Raw genomic sequence first — 20,050 nt, 5'->3', positions numbered from 1 at the left:
TAGTGATAAAATCAAAAAGGAATTTACATGTGGCTCCATGTAAGTGATGTATGACATGGTGGAGAATATCTTAGCTTTTGCAGAAGATACCAGAGTTCTTTTCCTAGAGATGTTTTTGTCAGCAGTGATTCAAAACCAGAGACTAACGTAAAATATAATCCTGTGAAGAATTCCTGTGGAACATGAACGTTTAGTTTTATAATGTTCTGTGAATCTTAACTTGATACAGTAATAGGGAAAGAAACTCCAGACTAACTTATTTAGCAATTCTCTTCAGTGTTTTTAAAGTATTCAGTAGTTTCCAATGGGTTTTGACAGTGTCTGTATAGCAGTCAGGTAAAATTGGAGTTACCTGGCCAGTGCCTAGGATATGCGTGTATTGTATGACTCTGATTGAAAAGATACTAAGGCAAAACTAATCTTTGATTATATGAAAGAAAGGTTTTGACTTATTTATTGTCTAGATTAGAACTGTTCTGTCTCTCCACCATGTAAGTTGCTTTGGAAGGTACAAGCATAGCCAAAAAATTTCCCAGGGGGGATCTCTGAGTCTATGGAAGTACCCAGTTTTTGGTGAAGTGTCTATTTCTTTTCCATAGAACGGGAAAAGGCAACTTCAAATAGACAAAATTTAAGGGCTGCTATTTGTAGTTGGCAGCTTTTTTCTGAAAGGGTTTTTAATGGTGGTTCCTTTAGCTCTTTTGATTTTTTTTTTCCTTAAGCGCACTGTATTCTTTTTTTCTTTTCTGTTTTTTTTTTTTTTTTTTTTTACCTGGACAAGTTAAGCACTGAAGGTATCGATGGTTGTCAGTGATTGAATAGTCAGTGGCTCAAAAAAATGCCTTCTCCTTGGACTCTAAATAGAGAGATTCTGACCTGCAGCTTTTTGAGACAAAAGCAAGCAGGTGTTTTTTGGCCTGACCAGCAGATGAAAACAGAATTTTCCCTGATTATCAAACTGGTATTTACTTGGCTATTGAAAAAAATTCCAGATAATCCAGAACATATAAACACTCAAAAATTTTGCCTCTCACCTAACTTGGCTACATTCATTGTTGTGGTATGTATCTTTCTAGTCTTTTTTGCCTGCCTGTGAATGTGTATATTTTTATTAAAATGAGATCATTATACTTGTTATTCTACAATACGCTTTTTCATTCAACAATATGCCGTAGAGAGATCGTCATGTCTGTAGGTGTCAGTCTTAATCATATGTCATGGTTGCATAGCATTTTGTTGAAAGAATGGCATGTAGTTTTGAAGGGAAAAGCCAAAATCTAGTAGGTCTGTAATTTGGAGTAAAAAAGAAGTTTGTGTTGTGGATAAACTACACTCTCCCTTCCGTAGAAAGGATGCTAGTTTTCAGGAATTTTGACTCGACCCTTGAGAATGGAGTTGAAAGGATTCTGGTAGCATATCTTCATATCTTCGCTTGATAGCTTTTATCAGTTTAAAGTGATTAAATATTCCCGTTGATGGCATTAAACATTCTGAATTCCTAGAATCTCAGAAATGATAAATTACTGTAGTAGTAATGAGGCAAAAGGTTGGAACACATGATTCATTCAGTTTTGGTGGAAGTTGACCATCATAGTTCCTTTGGATGAAGCTGCATTCAAATTGAAATCAGTTTTGAGAAGCTTAATTAACTTTTATGTTGAAAGATTACAGACTTATGAATGTTTTGAACCTTGCATGTTACTTAATGGAATTAAATATTAAACATCTTACCCATTTCTGTTTTTCTAACTCCATAATTTTGTCATTCCATTCATTTGCATTGTAAAACTAAGGGTTAGCAATATTATAAAAACATGGACGCCTGGGTGGCTCAGTCAGTTAAATGTCCAACTTTGGCTCAGGTCATGATCTCATGGTTTGTGAGTTCAAGCCCCACATGGCGCTCTCTGCTGTCAATACAGAGCCTGCTTCGGATCCTCTGCCCCTGCCATCCTCGCATCAAAAATAAATAAACATTAGGGGCGCCTGGGTGGCTCAGTTGGGTAAGCGTCCGACTTCTGCTCAGGTCATGATCTCACGGTGTGTGGGTTCGAGCCCCGCATCTGGCTCTGTGCTGACAGCTCAGAGCCTGGAGCCCATTTCAGATTCTGTGTCTCCCTCTCTCTCTGCCCCTCTCAAAAATAAATACAACATAAAAAAAAAAAAACATTAAAAAAATTAAAATAATGTGAGTACGGGCGCCCGGGTGGCTCAGTCGGGTAAGCCTTTGACTTCGGCTCAGGTCATGATCTCGCGGTTCGTGGGTTTGAGCTGACAGTTCGGAGCCTGGAGCCTGCTTCGGATTCTGTGTCTGTCTCCCTTTCTCTCTGCCCCTCCCCTGCTCGTGCTCAAAAATAAACATTAAAAAATTTAAAAAAATATATGATTAAAATAGAATATGATTACTTTGAACTTAGTCTGAAAGATTGAATACAAAATTTTAGATTCCATGGAAAGCACTTTAGCCTTGTGCTTGGCACTTAGTGGTTGCTCAGTAAGTGAGAGCTACTTCAAGAGGAGAAAGCGAGAATAGACACAGTTTTTAAGTATTGAAGTTTTCGTGATAATAGATTTAAATGATGTGTTAATATTTTCTAACACTTGTCATGCCCTAATAGTTTACAAGCACTTTTATATGTTAACTCATGAAATCTTGGGAGATTGTGATAATCATCGTAATCACAATAGCATCAGTAAATTACTGCTTTTTAAGAGCAAACGCTATTCTAAGCACTTTACAGGTATTTTAACGCATTTAATTTTCACAACCATGAAAGGTAGTTAGCATTATTGCTAATGATAATCTTTTTTTCAAGATTGCCACTTAGCAATATGAAGCTGTAAGTGTTGGATGACTCTGGTCAGGCATTGCTCTCTTTAAGATATTTAACTGTAGGAGAGAATAGTCCCTAAGAAAGCACCCTTCCCATTTTATTGCCAGTGCTGGCATCCATGGTATTTATGTTAATTTCAGGTTGCATAGAAAACATAGCGGCTGTTTGCATAACCTTTCATAACTTATAAGTAACCCTCATTTATCCTCCTAGTAACCTTCTGAGGTGAACAAAATAAAAATCTATTTCCAATTTGCAATTAAGGAAATGGAGGTTTGACATTAAAAGATAACTGTAAGTCCTGTTTTGGTGAGTGTTGAAGCCAAGAGTAGAATTCACGTTTCCGGACTCAAGTTTGGTGTGTTTATTGCCAATATTCCTCAGAGGGTTTCATGAAAAATTTTTCCTGAAGGATAACGCTAAGTACAAGATGAATAACATTTGCAAACAAATACGAAGATGTTTTAAGTAAAGTTACTAATCTTGATGTCCTTTTAAAAAATCTCATCCCCCTTAAGCAACCACATATATTCTTCTAAATAATTCTGTGTTTATTATACAAACATACAGGAGTATAAAAATAGGCGGAGGTGTTGGTTTGTTTTTTACTGTTTACAGAAATGGATCATACTATGCATGTTACTTTGCCACCTGCTTCATTTTTCTTAAATTGTAAAACTCAGTGTTCCTTTAAATTGTTCTTTTATTTTTCTTTTAAAATACTATTTGAGAAAAAAATACTATTTGATATTCCTAAATTCAGTTTATATGCTACTTATCAGAAGCTCATTTATTTTGCTTTTTTTTTTTTTAAGTTTTATTTTTATTTATTTTTGAGAGAGAGAGGAAGAGAGAGAGAATCCCCAACAGGCTCCACACTGTTTGCGTGGAGCCTGATGTGGGGCTGGAACTCATACACTGTAAGATCATGACCTGAGCAGAAATCAAGAGCTGGATGCTTAACCAACAGAACCACCCAAGCTTATTTATTTTAAACCATGAGATAGTACTTGATAGTTGGATAAAATTGAGGTAAGTTAATGACTTATTTTCCAAAGGCAGCATCATTCCAGATTAGTAGTCCAATACGGAACATGCACTTGTGTATCCCCCAAAACAACTGTTCAGCTCTAAACTCAGGAGTTTTTCCATTATAGTTTTCAGAAAATATAATTCTGAATAATGCAAAGGTAGACCTGGATCGTGTTAGAATGGGGTGTTGTGGTTGTGTATTTTGGGGCGTGGAAGGGAAGGACTGAATGTAAAAGTATAGTCTGTAGTGTAGTGATTCCCAAACTTTCTTGGTCCCATGTTGCCGGAGTGTCTTAGTAATTTTTTCACAGTGCTACTTAGCCATAGTAATATTTAACAGATACAAGTGTTTATGTAGTGAGATGCAAGCTTAATGAGTATATATGTCTTAACAAAATAATACACATACATTGAAAAAATACTTTATTTCATTCTTTAAGAAACTACAGTTACATATTAATGAGATATGTGTACCTGTAGGTCACTGCACAACTTCTCAAACATTATAATTATTGGGCACGGCCATCTTCATTGCCTGTATCACATTGATTTTTTTTTTTTTTTTTTTTAATGGGACTTGCTTTTTATCACACCAATTCTTAAAACCCCGGCTTTGAAAAGATAGGATGTCATTGAGAGAAATATCGCATTATCTACTGTTAAAACTGTGAATTACTTCACGGTAGATTGTGGGGTGTCCACAGATGTGGAGTATCACTGTATTTCCCCTTACTTTTAATATCTCTGTGAGTACATCACAGCACCCTGGGGCTTCTTGGTGCACCATTTGAGAACCGTGGGTTTAGTATTAGAACATAGGCTTTGGAGCCACACAGCTGGGTTTTAAGTTATACCGCACCACATAGAATGAAATCGGGTGAAGTTGCAGTTTCTACATCTTATAAGATAGCGGTGAATGATAATATCTTTGTGGAGTTGTTGAGGGTAAAGCTCTTGGTAAGTGCCTGAATAGTTCTCTGGTTTATAGACCTCAATAAATTTTAATTCTGTAGATGATGGTTGTGAAACAGGGAGGTGAAGGAAATACAGGTTCAGGGAATAAGGTAATGGTGGAAGGGAGTGTTCTTGAAGTAATCATAGACTCCATCTCTCATGGATAGGTGAAAATTTGGTCTATTTTTGAAGTTTGGCTGGTGTTTGAACATGTAAGTAAGATAAGCACAGTACCAGACTGAAAAAAATGATTAAAAAAATGAGGAATATTGATGGTTTACTTATCAGATACTCATTTACTAACCTTGGCAAAGGTATTCTGTTCACAACTTACTTTCATATGCCATGTTAACACTTGATCCAGGACACTTCTTTATAACCGGGCAGCATTCAGCTTAAAAATTAACCACATCAGATTATTTTCTGTTTCCATTTAAATGCCCTTACATATGGCAGGGATGCTGGCTGCTTTGACCTAGAACTATCCGTTAGTGGTCTAATTCCTTAGAGTGGTACTGCTGTGCTGTTGTCAAAAAATAAAAAGAAGAGGCACTGAAATGATCAGTTTTAAATATCTGGCTAATTGCTTCAGTTCACCAAGCTGGATTTGTTTTGTTTTTATCATGTTTCATTTCTGAACTTAATGAAAAATTTATACTGATTATGTAAGGATAGTTTATCTCTAGAAAACTGAGGAGGCATAAAGGGAAAAACATCTTTTTAAGTTGCTGTATAAAAATTACTGAAACGCACTCATACGTTGTACTTAGGGGAAAGTCATCTTTATGTAGAAATAGAAGAAGCATCCTTGAAATCACACGTGCTTAGGTGTAAATGTAAATTATTTCCTTTATTTTTTGATATTTAAACTTCCTTAAACTATCTTTCAGTTAATTTTCCAGTTGGTAGGATTTAATTTTTATAACATAAAAACCTAATGGAAATTGTGTGTGTGTGTGTGTGTGTGTGTGTGTGTGTGTGTGTGTGTGTGTCTTGAATGTCTATGGTATAAAGCTTTTCCTGACCTGAACTTACATGGTAAATCCTGTAGAATATGTTGACTCTTTTTTTGGGTGGGAGGGGGGAGCTATTTGGAACCATGGTGTGTTTATGTGTGGATATGTATATATATTCATACAGCCATTGTAGTATTTCTAATATTAAGTCATTGTGAAAGTCTTGGTGGGTTTCATTAAAGAACGAAATTAGTTTGGACCAATCCTGATTTTTTGGAAATCTTGATTTTTTTTTTTTTTCCCTCCCAAATACAGAGAATCTGGTTATATACTCATGATGTTTCTTCCTACTAAAGCATGCAAGTCTGTGAAAAGTTATTTTTTTTGAAGCCTTCTTAAGGCCTGGCCTCCATTGCCTTCACATTTTGCAAGATCTTTCTGTCTTTTTGGCTGTGTCATGTGGGTTCCAAAAAAGTGACAAGTCTGAACAAACAGTGCCTGCCTAGATTCTGGCCATACTGAATGAAAAGACTAGAATGGATGTGGCCTAGGCTTTTTTCACTTGAGTTGGCAAAGGGCACCATCAGACAAAATAGCCTACCACCTACATTGATTTAGTTTGTTTAGAATCATAAATAGAAACCATAAGGGGGGGGGGGGTGGGTTGAAAAGTCACTATTTCAAGAAGTTTTATTCTTTTTTTTTCTTTATTTTTAAAAAATGTTTATTTTTGGTAGAGGAAGGGAGAGAGCGTGAGCGCGGTAGGGGCAGAGAGAGAGAGGGAGACACAGAATCCAAAACAGGCTCTAGGCTCTGAACTGTCAGCACCGAGTCTGATGCAGGGCTGGAACTCGTGAACCGCAAGATTATGACCTGAGCTGAAGTCGAACGCTTAACCTACTGAGCCACCCAGGTACCGCCCCGCCCCCCTTTTTTTTAAGAGAGGAAGAGAGAGCACGTGAGCTGGGGAGAGAGAGAAGCTTAAGCAGGCTCCACACTCAGCGTGGAGCCACATATGGGGCTCGATCCCACGACCCTGGGATCGTGACCTGAGCCAAAATCAAGAGTTGCATGCTTAACCGAGTGAGCCATCCAGGTGACCCAAGCACTGTTTTATCCTGTTCTAAGAAACTCAGTTAAATTAATATATCTATAGGAAAAGTAATGAGAAAGTTTTAAATTCATTTTTCATAATCTTACGGTATAGTCTACTTTTTAAATATAGATCATTTGTACGTGATAGTGTGATTAACAAGGCAGCAGTAAAATTTGTCCTTAAGTTATCAGTTTTAGCTCCCCTCTGCAGACTCTGACCCTGTTTGTGATTCTGTTTAACAATATGATGGCTTTTCTTCAAAAGTTCTTATATCTGACTGTATAGTATCTCAGCCATCCAGTTACATTCCATTGTTTGCTATCCTCGGAATGGTTTAGAATCTGTTTTCTTCTCTGCTTGATTTTTCAGTATAGTCTCTTGAGTATCCTAATGATCAGTAATTTTCAGCTGTGTCAAATTCATTGGCGTTTTGCTAGCATTGCTCTAATGCAGGTTAATTAGGTGAAAATTACACACTTGTTTGGGAAGATGTGTTTTGGGCTTGAGCCACTTTGGGAATATGTAGTCTTGAGTGGGAAACAGAGTTTAGAAGATGTAATAATGCATATAAAGATGCATTTCCTCATTTGTGGAGTGTTGGTGGGTAAGAATAGGTACACAGAATTAAAAGTCATAAAATAATTACAGATCTACCCCTATCTAGAGATCTTGTTTCTTCAGGGAATGCTTCAAATAGTTCTTTGGAATGGAAATGAATGTGTTGAATGTGTGCATTCTGGTGATTTAAATAAACTATAATTGCTTAATGTAATTAACTCTGTTTTGAATTAAATAATAGGAAGTTGCTGGACTGTAGAAATATAATTCTTTCTTTTTCTTTCTTGAATATACAGGGAAGTCGAGATAACATGAGTATTGTACTAGTTTGCTTTTCAAATGCTCCCAAGGTCTCAGATGAAGCAGTGAGAAAAGATTCAGAGCTGGATAAGCACTTGGAATCACGGGTTGAAGGTAGGTAAGAAAGGTGCTTTTTTTTTTTTTTTTTTAAGAAGGAAAGGAAAAGTATTCTTCCTTGTTTATCAAGTAGTTTTTTTTTTAATTGGGAAAAAATGACTAAGTATTTCTAAACAAGGCCTTAAAAAACAGGCATCTGTCTGCCTGAGATTTACTGTCACATCTTGGACCAGTGAGTGGGAATTGATTGGCAGGGAAAAGAGATAGGCCTATGATACCCTCAAGGAGAAAAATTCGAAAATACTGTTAAACCTTGCTATTTTATTGTCCCTTTCCTTTGTTATACTTTTAGTGGAGGAGTCCAGTGAAATTTGCCTCCAGGGTTATCATGAACATCAAGTGCTATAATTCCACTAATACTAATTCCCTCCTACCAAGTTAATCATAGGAATTCATTACTGTATGTTTTTATCTTCCTGATTAGAGTTAGCATTGGTGTTGTGAGAGATCATTGATTTTACAGTTGACCCTTGATCAGCGTGGGGGTTGGGGGTACAAACACACCACCATCCCCACCTCTTCCCCCAACACTCCCCATAAGTTAAAAATGCACACATAAGTTTTTACTCCCCTGAAACTTAATTGACTGGAAAGCTCACTGATGACATACAGTCTACTAACACGTATTCAAAGTAAGCTAGAGGAAAGAAAGTGTTGTTAAGAAAATCATAAGGAGAAAATACACTTACAGTAGTGTACTGTATTGGAAAACAATCTATACATGAATGGACCCATGCAGTTCAAACCTGAGTCATTCAAGGGTCACCTGTACTTATTTTTTTAATCTTTTATTTTGCAGTAATTTTAAATTTATAGAAGAGTTGAAAAAAAATCAGGAGAGCTCCCATGTACATGTAGTACCTTTTACTTAGATTCCCCATCTTGTTTACATTATAATTCATTTGACTTCTCTCTGTATATACTTTCTGTAACATACCCAGTCTTCTCTCTCTCTCTCTGTCTCTGTCTCTGTCTCTCTCTCTCTCTCTCTCTCTCTCTCATGGCAATGTCTGGAGACCTTTTTGATGTCATAACTGAGAGGGTGTCGCCAACCTCTAGTATGGAGTAGAGCCCGGGGATGTTGCTTAACATTTTGTAGTACACAGACAGCCTCTACAACAAAAATTTGTCTAGTCCAGGGCTCCTGGATGGCTCAGTTGCTTAAGCATCCAGCTTCGTCTCAGGTCATGATCTCACAGTTTGTGAGTTCGAGCCCCTTGTGGGGCATGGTGCCGACAGCTTGGAGCCTGCAGCCTGCTTCGGATTCTGTGTGTGTCTCTCTCTGCCCCTCCTCCACTTGTGCTTCTCTCTCTCTCTTTCTCAAAAATAAACACTAAAAATTTTTTTTGTCTGGTCCAATATGTCAGTAGTGCTAAGGCTGAGAAATCCTGTGCTATAGAGATGCAAGTATAAGGCAGGAGAATTACAGTCCTGCCTCCAAGAAGCTTGCAGTCTTATGACACATTAACTATCATATGCAGTGGAAGTGTGCAGTGGTGCACCTGCTCCAGGCTTGGGTCAGAGACGCACTTGAGAAAGTGACATAAGAAGTTGAAACCTGAAGAATGAGTGTGAGTGAACTATGCAAAATAGGTTGGTCGGTCTGGCAGAAAGAGCGTAGAAGTACATGTGAAGATCTAGAAGCAGGAGAAGGCTGCTCTGAACGGAGCCTGTGGGGATAAAGAGGTCAGGGGCAGAGTCGAATGGGAGTGGTGAAAGTTAAGGTCATGGTGAGGGCCTGGTGAAGCGTGGTGACCGCCGAGGATACTGCTTTTTTGTTAACTTCAAGTCAGTTGGCACTGTCTGATTTTTGAGGAGTTTATATCATTCTTTTTAAATTTTTTTAATGTTTATTTATTTTTGAGAGAGAAAGAGACAGTGTGAGTGGGGGAGGGGCAGAGAGAGAGGGAGACACAGAATCCGAAGCAGGCTCCAGGCTCTGAGCTGTCAGCACAGAGCCCAGTGGGGGCTCGAACCCGTGAACCGTGAGATCATGACCCGAGCCCAAGTTGGACACCCAACCAACCGAGCCACCCAGGAGACCCAAGGAGTTTATATCTTAATACTGGCCAAATAATCATGTACTAAATACCTGTTTTCCATAAATTTTAAATGTAAACGGAACATGTAAATGTTTTACTTTGTTCTAAGCTTCAGCAAGTTCTGTGACTCATTTTCCTTTTTTTAAATTGTTGTGGAACATTACTACTTAGGTATCAAAAACCTTATAAAACGACATGGATGGACCTAGAAAGTATTATGCTAAATGAAATAAGACCGAGAAAGGTAAATACCTTATGATTTCATTTCTATGTGGAATCTAGAAAACAAAACAGAAAGACTCCTGGATATGAGGAGCACACTGGTGGTTGCCAGAGGAAGGATAGGCGAACTAGGTGAAAGGGATTAAGAACTACAGACTTCCAGTTATCAAGTCACAGGCCTGAAAAGTACAGCGTAGGGAATACAGTCAGTAATATTGCACTGGCGTCGTATGGAGACTACGATTACCGTGGCGAGCATTTAGTAATGTATATAATTGTCGGATCACTATGTACACCTGAAACGAATATAATACGTCAGCTATTCTTTGATTAAAAATGAACAATCTTATAAAGTGACTTCTATTTTTTCTCCTTTTCCTTACAATCCTTATCCATCGCTTTTTTTTGATAATTACAGTCTTAATAACTTTTGTATTTTTATATAAAATCAGATCAGATGTATATGCTTTTCCACATAGCTGTACTAACAGGGATCATTTTTAGTGATTATAAACCATTTCACTCGGCTTATACCAAAAATTTCTCCACTGTTGCTGTATCATAGGACGTTTCCTTTGTTTCAGTTTTTGCTTTTATGTATGCACCTAACTTTAAAAAAAATTTTTTTTTTCAACGTTTATTTATTTTTGGGACAGAGAGAGACAGAGCATGAACGGGGAGGGGCAGAGAGAGAGGGAGACACAGAATCGGAAACAGGCTCCAGGCTCTGAGCCATCAGCCCAGAGCCTGATGCGGTGCACCTAACTTTTTATATTACTTTTTTTGTTCCTCGTGTGCTGATAAGATAATGTTTGCTTTTTTTACATATGAAAATTGATACTACCAGGTAGTACCCCTTGTTTCACGCTGTGAATCCGGACATACCACATTAATTTAGGAACTCTTTTTAAAAACTTGCAGAAATTATGGAGAAGTCTGGTGAGGAAGGAATGCCTGATCTTGCCCATGTCATGCGCATCTTGTCTGCAGAAAATATCCCAAATTTGCCTCCTGGGGGAGGTCTTGCTGGCAAGTAAGTAGAACAAAAAGAACTAATTTTGAGTTCATTTATAATTAGTGATTAATTTTGGGTAAGAAGTATATCAGTTATCTAAAAATGAAATGAGTTGACGGTTCTTTTACTAGAGAAGAACTTTAAAATTTCATCCAAAAGAGATTTTTTTTTTAAGGGAATTATTTATCATGTGCTTTGAAGGTGAAGGTCCTATTTCCTTGATAAATGAGAACAAATTTGGGGGTGTGCTGGATCAGTTTCTGAGTGAGATATAGAAACTATGTTCTTGGCAAGTGTTTAAGTGTGGCAATTAATTTTTGAGAACGGTCCAGATGAAGTCTTATTTTAAATACTCAAGCTTAGTAATTGTATGCAATTTTAATAAACCTGAAGCGTAATTTTTTTTAGGCGCAATGTTATTGAAGCTGTTTATAGTAGGCTGAATCCACATAGAGAAAGTGATGGGGTAAGTTTTATTTCGTTTCTTAAGCATTTTAAATAATTTTATAATGTAAATACTAGATATAATACTTTCACATAATGAAATCTGTAATAAAGTATTAGTACTTTTCATGTTAAGGAGTCAGTTAAAGTTTAAGGGAATGTATAGAAATGGAGGTAGAGATACAGTTCTGTTCTGTAGATAGACTTGCCACTTAATGGGCACCGAGTACCTTTTTGTTGGGCTGTACTTACTTCCTCCCTGTGTGTCTGCCTTTCCTTCTCCCTCTCCCTTAAATCTTAATTTTGAGGCGAAGAATGTGCTTTGAAGTATCTCAGTTTCTCCTTCAGCAGGCTGCTACCATCACTAGAACGTAGTGATAGAGAAAATGAGCTATTCTTTTAAAGACCTGATTCTCAGTGCCCCTGTGTGCCCAGTTGAATACCTAAGGATAATTTCTTTCTAACCTTAGCGTTGCCGCTGTAGGCATGTGTGTTGAGCTGAGATAACCATTTTTGCTGTCTCTGCTGTGCTTCCTCAGAGCAGAACTCTGTCACTTTGCCTTCCTTACTGCTGTTGATGTGCTGTCAGCCGCGTCTCTGTAGTGTTTTTATCTTGGTACTAGTGCCAGAAGACAAAACAGTGCCTCCTTCTCCTCCTCCTTCTTGTCCCCTTCCTCCTTCCTCCCTCCTCCTCCTCCTCCTCCTCCTCTTCCTTCTTCTTCTTTTTTTTTTTTTTAATTGTCCTGTATTTCAAAGTCAGTAATTCAAATAAGTATTTTCTCGTAGGGTTTTGAAGTTTTCGGACATCTGTAAATGAATAACTTAATTTTTTAACACTTATGCTTGAAAGATTTAAGGGAGCCCAAGTTAGTAATGAAACTCATTGAGAAGAAATAGACTCACCCTCCAAGTCTCCAGCTCCTGGTGACAGGTCTTGAGAGAGACGTCAGCCACTGGTATCCTCTCAATTGCACTGTATTCCTTTTTGTGCAGCAAAATCCTCTTCTTTTTTCTAAACAATAAAAGTGTCCTTGCAAAAAGGAACATTTTACAATTAATACATTGTAGTGAGTTGAATAAAAGTGACACTGTATACTGCTAATAACAGGATTTATATCTTGGTCTAGAGCAGTGGTCCTGAGTCTTTCTTTGGTGTTTGGTACCTCAGAGTGTTAAGAATTGTATCTAAAGCTATGAAAATTAATTTAAAAACGTCATGTGATACCTTTGAGAACCCTAAATCAAACAAATGAGGACAGAAGTTGGGGTGGCCATGACTGAAAAGTTCGTCGTAAGTGGGTGGTGGAGTGAAGACAGGCTGGTCTCTTCGGCTAGATTATAGGTTCCACACAGCATCCAGTACTATGGTTAGGGGAAATAAACCCTCAAAAGGTAGTTACTGATTCATTACTAGCTGTCTAAGTGCTCCTGTTTCTTCATGTGTGTGAAAATGTAACCCCAGTGTGGATTTTAGAAAATAATTTTGGGGTACCTGGCTGGCTCAGTCTAGATAGAGCACGCGACTCTTGATCTCAGGGTCATGAGTTCAAGCCCCACGTTGGGGGTGGAGCCTACTTAAAAAAAATTATTTCATTATGCCTTGCCAAATTTCTTTGTCCCTGGCTACTTTTACTCCAGATACGATTTTTAAAATGCCTCAGAACCCTAAATTAACATTGGGGTTAATGTTTTAAACATTTTTAAAAAATAGAAAATACTTATACACAGCTCAATAAACAGTGAATGAATAAACAACAGAGCCATGAAACTGAAGAGAAATTCTCAGGATAAAAAACTGGCCTTGAATATGAGTATTCTATGACTGTGTATAAGTTAGGAGATGCATAAGCTTTCTAGTAACTTCAGATGAAACACGGACAGTCTACCCTGAGGTGAAGTGATACAGTGGGGAGACTACAGAACATGAGGCATGGTTCCATCTCTCCTGTCATTGCAGCTTGCCGTGTCCACATAAACACACCAGTTAAAGAATACGTGTTTCACATCATTTGGTAAAGAATAGAAAGAAGTGACAGAATAGGGAATGTGATTCATTTCCATGTGAACTGTACGCTGATTGCCTGGCAAGTCCGAATTACAGATAAGAGGGGATTTGAAGAATGATGAGAATGACAAATGAAATGAGGAGGATGGTAGTTCAAGTGGACGGGAGAGGCAAGAACAAAGTATAAGCCAGTCTTTAAAGAAAGGACCTCATTTTGTCCAGAGCATAGAGCCGCTGTGGTTAAAAAAAAAAAAAAAATTAGGATGTGGGGCGCCTGGCTGGCTCAGTTGGTTGAGTGTCTGACTTCGGCTCAGGTCACCATCTCATGGTTCATGAGTTGGAGCCCCACATCGAGCTCTTTGCTGTCAGCACAGAGCCGACTTCAGATCCTCTGTCCCTTCTGCCCCTCCCCAGTCCCTCTCCTGCTTGTTCTCTCTTTCTCTCAAAAACCAATGACCATTTGGGGGGGAAAAAAAAAAGAACTTAGGGTGCCAGAAGTACTTTTGGAGAGACTGGAGTGCCCCCCCCCCTTTTTTTTCCCTAAGTTTATTTGTTTTGAGAGAGGGGCGGGAGGAAGGGGTGAGAAAGAATCCCAAGCAGGCTCTGTGCTGTCAGTGCAGAGCCCAGTGCAGGCTTGATCTCAACAACCGTGAGATCACGATCTGGGCTGAAATCAAGAGTCAGACGCTTATCTGACTGAGCCACCCAGGCGCTCCTGGAGAGGCGTTTTGAACTTTATATTTTACAGAGAGGAGCCACTATCTGTTTGGAGCATAAGAATGATAGACCCAAAGGAATATCTCTGGTATTTTAATCTGTTGGAAACATGTGCAGCATTAGATTAAAGAGATGCTGGCAGTCAAGTAGCGAAATAATTGCAGAGATCAGATGATAAGCGTAAACTCATTATCAGACAGATACGCGGATTAGAGAAACTTCCCTGTTTACTATAAAAAGTAACTTTTGCAGTCCAGAGCCCTCTTTTGGGAAATACCACTTTGCCCTTTCAGAATAATCATGACCTTAGAAAAATGTTGAACCATCGTCACTAGTAGCAGAAATGTAATAAAAGAACACAAAGAAGCAGAAAAAAAAATGAAGTCATTAGAGGTGTTTAAGTTTTTACTTTTTAAGCTACTGTAGCAGTGAGTGAGACACAGACGTGCTACTACATAAGTGCTTCTTAACTTAGTTAGATGTGCGCCATGTGGAAGATGTTGCCGAAGTACAGTGGCAGGAGCCCAGGTTAGTTTACAGAATGGGAAAGACAGCAGAGTGCTGGAAATACAGAAGAGGAGCCAGTTGGGACATTTTATAAAAATTGGGGTTTTTTTAAGTAACAAAAATAAAAATTTTGTTCAGACATTTTAAAAAATGAGGGGGACACCTGGGCAGCTCAGTTGGTTAAATGTCCGACTTCGGCTCAGGTCATGATCTCACAGCTCGTGGGTTCGAGCCCCATGTTGGGCTCTGTGCTGACAGCTCAGAGCCTGGAACCTGTTTCGGATTCTGTGTCTCCCTCTCTCTCTGCCCCTCCCCTGCTCATGTTCTCTCTCTCTCTCTCTCTCAAAAATAAATAAACATTTAAAAAATTAAGAAAAAAAAAAGAATGCTAGTCAGAGTTAATTCGAGTTAATCCTAAGATGTCTGCTTCATATCAGAGATAGAATTATGTGGCTGTAAATGCCTGTAAGTAATTTGGGGATTACTTACGGAAATAGGAATTCATTTATTTTTCTTATATGAAAAGGAAATCTTGTGGATAATGTATTTCAGAAGGCCCAGTGGAATGTAAGTCAGAAATTAAAACATTTAAAACATATTCAGAAAGTTCATTATTGAGAGGAGTCTTCTGAAGTGGTCTACTAAATTTGTTTCTTAGTTCAACCTGTTGGAGTATGTTAAGACTTCTTAATGCAAGCAGTATTGACATTTTCCCACCTAGTAAAATCTTTGGAAGAGTCTAGCAGGAATTCTTAGGTGGTCTGTGAATCCCCAGAAAGTTTTTGAAAATGTGTTTATGTGTGTACATATGCAGTTTTTAACGAGAAGTATAGTATGTCTGCAGTTTTCATCAGTTCTTCAAAGGCGTCTGTGACCCCAAAAGAACAATCACCTAGAGGACCAGAAAAAGTAAAACTGCATTTTGCTCTAAACTGTTCTTACCTTAGGCAGGGCTCTGAGATCATGGCTTTTTTCTTCCAAAATGCTAGGTTGGGGTGCCTGGCTGGCTCACTAGATGGAGCATGTGACTCCTGATCTTGGGGTCATGAGTTCAAGGCCCACACTGGGTATGTAGATTAGTAAAAAATAAGCTATTTCATTGGTTTAGGTTCTAATCTTAAAAAAAAAAAAAACTAGGTTGCGTCTTATAACTAAATTTCTGCAAGATCTGTGACTTCATCTGATTTATTTATGGCTATAGTCCCGGCACCTACAACAGTGCCTGGCATGTGGTGAGAACTCAGTAAATACTTGCTAAATAAGAGCCATTTCTATTTATTAATTTCTAGGTGTTTGCTTCAGACTATCCTTAAGTCATATATTTAAAAAAAATAATCTGAGGTTGCTAATTTGTATGAAAGTACATGTATAGAGTTTTATATTTTCCATGGAAAAATGTTAAGTTCTTCCCTCAAAGAATACTTAAAATGCTTTTTAATTAGTATATTACTGATCAAGTAGCCATATAGGTTGATGATTTTCCAAGGGCAAAGGGGGGACTTGTAGCTGTCCAGTTGTTGGATATGTATACAGTCATAGGTGATATCCTCAACACCCTTCTTTTAGAGGTAAGCCTGAGAGTCAGGGAGAGGAAGTAGTTAGCCTAGGTTGCAAAGCTAAATAAATGATACAGCCAGAATTTCAGTCTAAGGCATGGGGATTCCCAGAACCATTGTCTTTACACCTTTCTGTGTTATCTAAGATATTTAGAGATTACATATATGTCTGTACCCCATCTCTTTACTAGCCATGCAAAATCATTCCTCATTCTTTTGTGAATCTCCTGTTTAATAGTCTTAAGATACTCTGGTTTTGAGGAGGAATATTTCATAAAGTTTTTGAAACTAAGCAGCCAAGCCCGATATCTTATCAGTTATTTTTCTTTTAAATAGTACACATTTTTGTTTGTCCTAATCCAAAATCTTTTTTAAGGCATTTGAATTTTTGAGAAGGGAGGAAAGACCGGACAAAAGCCCAAAAGAATCTTTGTATTCTGTTTTCACATTTTAAGTTTTATATATAGCCTTTCTGTTGATAATTTCAAATAGATCAGTTACAGTAAACATAGCTGCTTTTACATTTTTATATCACAGTTTCAGGACTGTGTGCGTACTAGTCTTTTGGTAAATCTTTTTCTTTTTTACTTCTCAGAACATATTTATGGAGAAGATCTATACTGTTTGAAAATATGCCAAACTTTAGTCTATTTTTAAGAATGGTACGACATACTGCTTCTCTAAGCTGTGTGGTCTTGATCATTTAAATGACTCTTTAAAATGATTTCGTATTCATTAAATTTTACATAATCCTTGCAGATAACAGCTAATTAGATTCTTCCTTAGTCGTCGTTAATTTTATCTCATGAACTCATAGTTGAGAATTTTTAGCTCTAAAAGTTATTTTTAGCTGAGAAGCAGAGGATAGGACTGTACCAAAATCACAGTAAATATTTATTCTTTACTTTTTTCTCCATTGTTTTAGCTAGTCGTTTGAAGAATTTTGCTTATGGCAACTGCATTAACAAATGCTGCAAATAAATACTAGCTAGTTAAAGTTTAACTTCTAAATGTGCTTAAAAATTTCCCCCTTCTGTTCACTGTCTATATTCCAGTGTCTTATTTTGGAGAAAGCAGTATTTTCATGAGAGATTTGATTCTTTTAAACTGTGCTTGTCTAGATGACAGTGAAACCTTGAAAATAAAAACAGAGGGTAAAGGTCTATATTCTCATCTCCATAATTGCCTTTAATTTAGTTTGCAGAGTACTTTTAAACCATCCCATCTAATAGAATTTTTTTGTCCTATAATTTCATTAGTCTCCTGTATCAAGGAAATGCATTGTAGACTTGACTATGAAATAATTTGTGACCCACTTCTACAATAATTTTAAGCAATATTTCTTTAGTGAGTGTCTGTTTATATGGGGCATTTGCTACGCAAAAATGGTTACCATCATGTATTCAAAAGAACATGCAGGGGGACATTGGTGCTAATTATACCTGTATACAATCTGAACTGTGTCACTTAACTAGCATTCTCACTCTGATAAATAACTTCGGTCTCTCTGAGCTTATAAATTTCCTCACTTATAAAAATAAGGGTTGCAGTACCTATTAGGTAGGGTACCTATGAGGATTAAATGAGATAATATGCATGAAGTTCCAAGTACAGACATTAATTACAGAAAGGAATATGAAATTCTCTTTACCTCAGAGAGCTTACAGTCTAATTGGAAAGACTTATTAACAGTTGCAAGGTGGAACTGATGGCTGTAATAGATGTGTAATCGTGATGTAATGTATATATGAGTTCAGGTAAAAAAAAAAGTACAGCCAAACAGTAGGTTCCTTTTCTAATATTAATGAAAATCCATAAGAGAGTTGCAAAACAGTATTGTGAAGAGTCCAATGAAATGGCTGGGTAAGAGGTCTCATCCATCTATCTTTTATCGAGCACAGTAGGGAAATGTAATTTGTCTTGAGATAAAATGACTTTTAAATGTGGTCATTAGCTCAAGTTCTTTTCAGTTCAGTGGCTCTGTGATGGCAGCCATTGTAAATCCATCCCAATTTAACTTACAAGTTTGGTTTAAATGTTTTTTTTTTTTTTTTGAAAGCAGCTACTCCGCCCCAGCTAGCACTCCTACAGAATCCACAGAGACATAGTAGATGCTTGCTGTAGTAACAGGTGTCAGTTGGAGAGCAAGAGGTGCTGTATCTTTCGAACCCACCAAAATTGAAATGCAACTAACATAACATTTTCATCAATAAGTTCCAGTAAGAAGAGTCTGTATCACAGGTTCTGTGTATCAGAATCACCTGGCAGGCTTTAAAAAACTCACCCCACCCCAGTGAATCTAAATATCATGTGATCGAACTTTAGGAGGGGGCGCCTGGCGGGCTAGAAGCGTGAAGCTCTTGGTCTTGGGCCGTGAGTTTGAGCCCCACATTGGGTGTAGAGAGTACTTACATAAATAAAGCTTTAAAAAAAAAAAAAAGTTTAAACTCACCCCAACCCAATGAGTGTGAATATCATTTGCTAAAAACTTCAGTATGTATATAATTTGAAAAGCTCCACAGGCAGTCCTGGTACGAAATTAGGGTTGATCATCACTTCAGAATTTGTTTCAATGCCCTAGAAGGTTTTTTTTTTTTTTTTAATTTAATTTATTTATAAAAAGGGAGTTGAGTTTTTTTGGGTCAGGGGGGTGAGGTGGGGAGATTCTTATGCCCTCTACTGAAAGTTCTTTGTGATATACTATCAAGGAGAAAATTGCCTTTTGGAAAACTTGATTAAAGACCAATAAGGTTATGATTAGCAAGCATTCACCCAGTTGTTCCTTCTTAACCTTCCTTGAATAGATTCAAATGAGAAACTTTAGGGGAACATGTTTATTTAGCACATAAGGAAAGGTAAGGGAGAAAAAATAAGAAAAATCTTAACAGAGCACATTTTATTATGTTTTCGCCACCCGGTAAATTTTGCAAATTAAGAAAAACAAATGTTATTTGGGGCACCTGGCTGGCTCAGTTGGAAGAGTACACGACTCTTGATCCTTGGGTCTTGACTTCAAGCCCCCATGTTGTGTGTAGAGATCACTTAAATAAATAAAAACTTTTTATATTTTTTTATTTTTTTAAAAAAAGAACTTAGTAGATTAGATTCTTTTTTTTTTTAATTTTTTTTTCACGTTTTATTTTTTTTTATTTTTGAGAGAGAGAGAGAGACAGAGCATGAACAGGGGAGGGGCAGAGAGAGAGGGAGACACAGAATCTGAAACAGGCTCCAGGCTCTGAACTGTCAGCACAGAGCCCGACGCGGTGCTCGAACTCACGGATGGTGAGATCATGACCTGAGCCGAAGTCGGACGCTTAACCGACTGAGCCACCCAGGCGCCCCAATAAAAACTTTTTAAAAAGGAAAAAAAATTAAAAGTTATTTGACAGTTAACCTACCTGAGGTAGAAAATTGGAGAATTCAAAGAAAATAAAGCATCAATAACTTCACTATCCAATACCATCACTTGTATATTGCTGTATTTCCTGTCTTCCCAGGCACTTTACATGTAACATCCTAAAATGAACAGATGATAGACATATACATAGACATAAAAACATACACAATGCACAGTATCATCTCTTGCTTTTTGCCACAAGGGCACTTTTTTCCCCCCCCAAAGCAGTCAGGTGCTCTCATTTTTCTAATAAGTGCTGCTATTTATTATGTGGTTATATCAGCATATCTTTCTTTCT

At 37.5% G+C, this 20,050-nt stretch overlaps 1 protein-coding gene and 1 long non-coding RNA gene across 6 annotated transcripts in view; one reads left to right on the top strand and one right to left on the bottom strand.

Annotated features, from left to right (window-relative positions):
• Positions 1-20,050, top strand: part of PPM1B (protein phosphatase, Mg2+/Mn2+ dependent 1B) — a 90,903-nt gene that overhangs the window by 56,175 nt on the left and 14,678 nt on the right. For 3 of the 5 annotated variants that reach the window (XM_040453881.1, XM_040453882.1, XM_040453879.1), the window contains exons 3-5: positions 7,727-7,844; positions 11,033-11,144; positions 11,535-11,592. In XM_040453881.1, the coding sequence (XP_040309815.1) occupies positions 7,727-7,844; positions 11,033-11,144; positions 11,535-11,592 (288 nt within the window). Of the gene's footprint in view, positions 1-7,726; positions 7,845-10,047; positions 10,182-11,032; positions 11,145-11,534; positions 11,593-12,356; positions 13,834-20,050 lie in introns of those variants that run through there. The other 2 variants (XM_040453883.1, XM_040453884.1) reach the window with 2 other exon arrangements.
• On the bottom strand, positions 10,511-10,991 carry LOC121016359 (uncharacterized). The gene is made up of 2 exons (XR_005784243.1): positions 10,873-10,991; positions 10,511-10,716 (listed from the first exon to the last, which is right to left on the bottom strand). It is a non-coding gene; the product is annotated as an uncharacterized LOC121016359 (long non-coding RNA).

This window comes from Herpailurus yagouaroundi, unplaced genomic scaffold (assembly GCF_014898765.1).
Source record: "Herpailurus yagouaroundi ecotype Mexico unplaced genomic scaffold, PumYag 210, whole genome shotgun sequence".
Lineage (NCBI taxonomy): Eukaryota > Metazoa > Chordata > Mammalia > Carnivora > Felidae > Herpailurus > Herpailurus yagouaroundi.
Note: the sequence above shows the minus strand (reverse complement) of the source record. Positions and strands in the feature narration are given on the sequence as shown.